The sequence below is a fragment of the Morone saxatilis genome, unplaced genomic scaffold (genome assembly GCF_004916995.1).
Source record: "Morone saxatilis isolate NCDOM2014 unplaced genomic scaffold, NCSU_SB_2.0 Contig5, whole genome shotgun sequence".
NCBI classification, from domain to species: Eukaryota; Metazoa; Chordata; class Actinopteri; family Moronidae; genus Morone; species Morone saxatilis.
The window spans coordinates 13,353,673-13,355,400 of NW_023340095.1; the positions used below are offsets into that span (position 1 = coordinate 13,353,673).

Consider the following 1,728-nt stretch of genomic DNA (forward strand, 5'->3'; position numbering starts at 1 on the left):
GGGGGGGGGGGATAATGTTAATAAAATAATACATTTAATAAAAAAACTACGAAAAGCCTTACGTGACTTATCCTGGAGGCCCAGACGAGTCACGTAATCCCAATGTCGCCGGTTCGAGTCCGACCGTGCGTCTCACACACACACGTCTTCACAGTAGCTTATGTAGCTACAAGAAAGTTTGTTTTTATATCTTACACCAACGCTACAGAGGTGAAAATGAATTAAATTGCCATACATTTATTATTTATTATGAAATGGGTGCATTTTATGTCCCGTAGGAATATTAATATGTCCCCACACTAGTGATTTATGAATAACAAACAATGAAATCGATGGTGCCGCCAGACAGAAACTGCCACATAAACGCCACCTATGTAACTAAAAAAAATACACCAAAGTGAAACAGGATTTTACGCCACATAAGTTAAACTACTGCCTCTTCGACCATAGTCTCTTTCTGGAGGTGGTCCAGACCTCCAGAAGCCCGACGGCTCCACCGTGCGGCCGAGCCGGAGCACACACAGACACCTTCAATCAGAGCAGGGGACAGCTCAGACATGGTTGCCGTTAGCGACCGAGCAACTGAAACTCGGAGATGCGTAACGACGAAAAGTAGAACCGAGCTTTTACGAAGGGGGTTTAAAAAAATAATAACTTAAGTGTTTGTCCGTGTAGAAACAGGGGGAGAAGCTGGGTTTATTCTTTCTTTAGTTTGTACTCATCATGGCAACTCCACAGAGAAAGGAAGAAAAGTGCACGATGGCGGAGGGAAACACGATGGAGGTATGCCGACGTTATCGATGATGACACCGTTGATGAGTCCGCGCCCAACGGCCACACTAGAACCGTTAGTTAACGTCTACCATTGACAGTATGGTGTCAACTGAATACACGTCAAATTTAACAGATAATTATTTTAAATACGCAATTGTGTCATTATCTGGTATACGTAGGTGTGAGCATAGATATACATAATAAATATCTATGGGTGTGAGTGGTATTAAAATTATTTTATAAGTCTGTAAGTTAAATAGATTTTATTTTTTTTATTTTTTTTTTTATTTTTTTTTTTAAAGGTAAATAGTGCTAACTTCAGCAAACGGTAAAGTAACCGTTGAGTCTTCAAACTGTTTTCAAACTGTCGTCCATCATTGTTCACTGTGTTATAATGTTACTTTATATTATATATTTATTATATATTTATATTAAAATAATAATAAAGAGTATAGGTTTGTAGTATAAGATGAGAGAAGATTTATTGATCCCACACTGGGGAAATGTACTTGCTACAGCGGCTCCAAATACAACATAATAGATAAGGAAATACACATTAAATACAAAAAAAGACTAGGAAAATACAAGATATAATACAAATAGAATAAGAGTTTAATGTACTTTATATACAGCTTTTAATTACAGTTGTGACTGATAAGGAATTTTGTGTATATTTTTATGTTCTGTTGTTGAAATAGTCAATCTAATTTACAACAACAGTACATTTATGGGCAAATATTATACTTTCTATTCCACTACATTAGAAATACTACATTGGAAATATTTGCTATATTAATTATGAATTTATAAAGTAAGATATAATGTATTGTTTAAAATAAAACTACCAGATATAAAAGGGAAAAGTAGTCAAATGTTATATTTAAAATTATTGAAATATTTAATTTAGCTGATAATACTTATGTACTTTTACTAAGTTTTTAATGGAGAGTACTT

The 1,728-nt window shown here is 34.6% G+C and overlaps 1 protein-coding gene across 1 annotated transcript in view; it reads left to right on the top strand.

Moving 5' to 3' along the window:
- The first annotated feature begins 549 nt into the window (after nucleotides 1-549).
- Nucleotides 550-1,728, top strand: part of zgc:172182 (coiled-coil domain-containing protein 89) — a 3,091-nt gene continuing 1,912 nt past the window's right edge. The window contains exon 1 of the mRNA XM_035676886.1: nucleotides 550-783. Coding sequence (XP_035532779.1) covers nucleotides 724-783 — 60 coding nt within the window. The 5' untranslated portion in view covers nucleotides 550-723. The remainder of the gene's footprint in view (nucleotides 784-1,728) is intronic.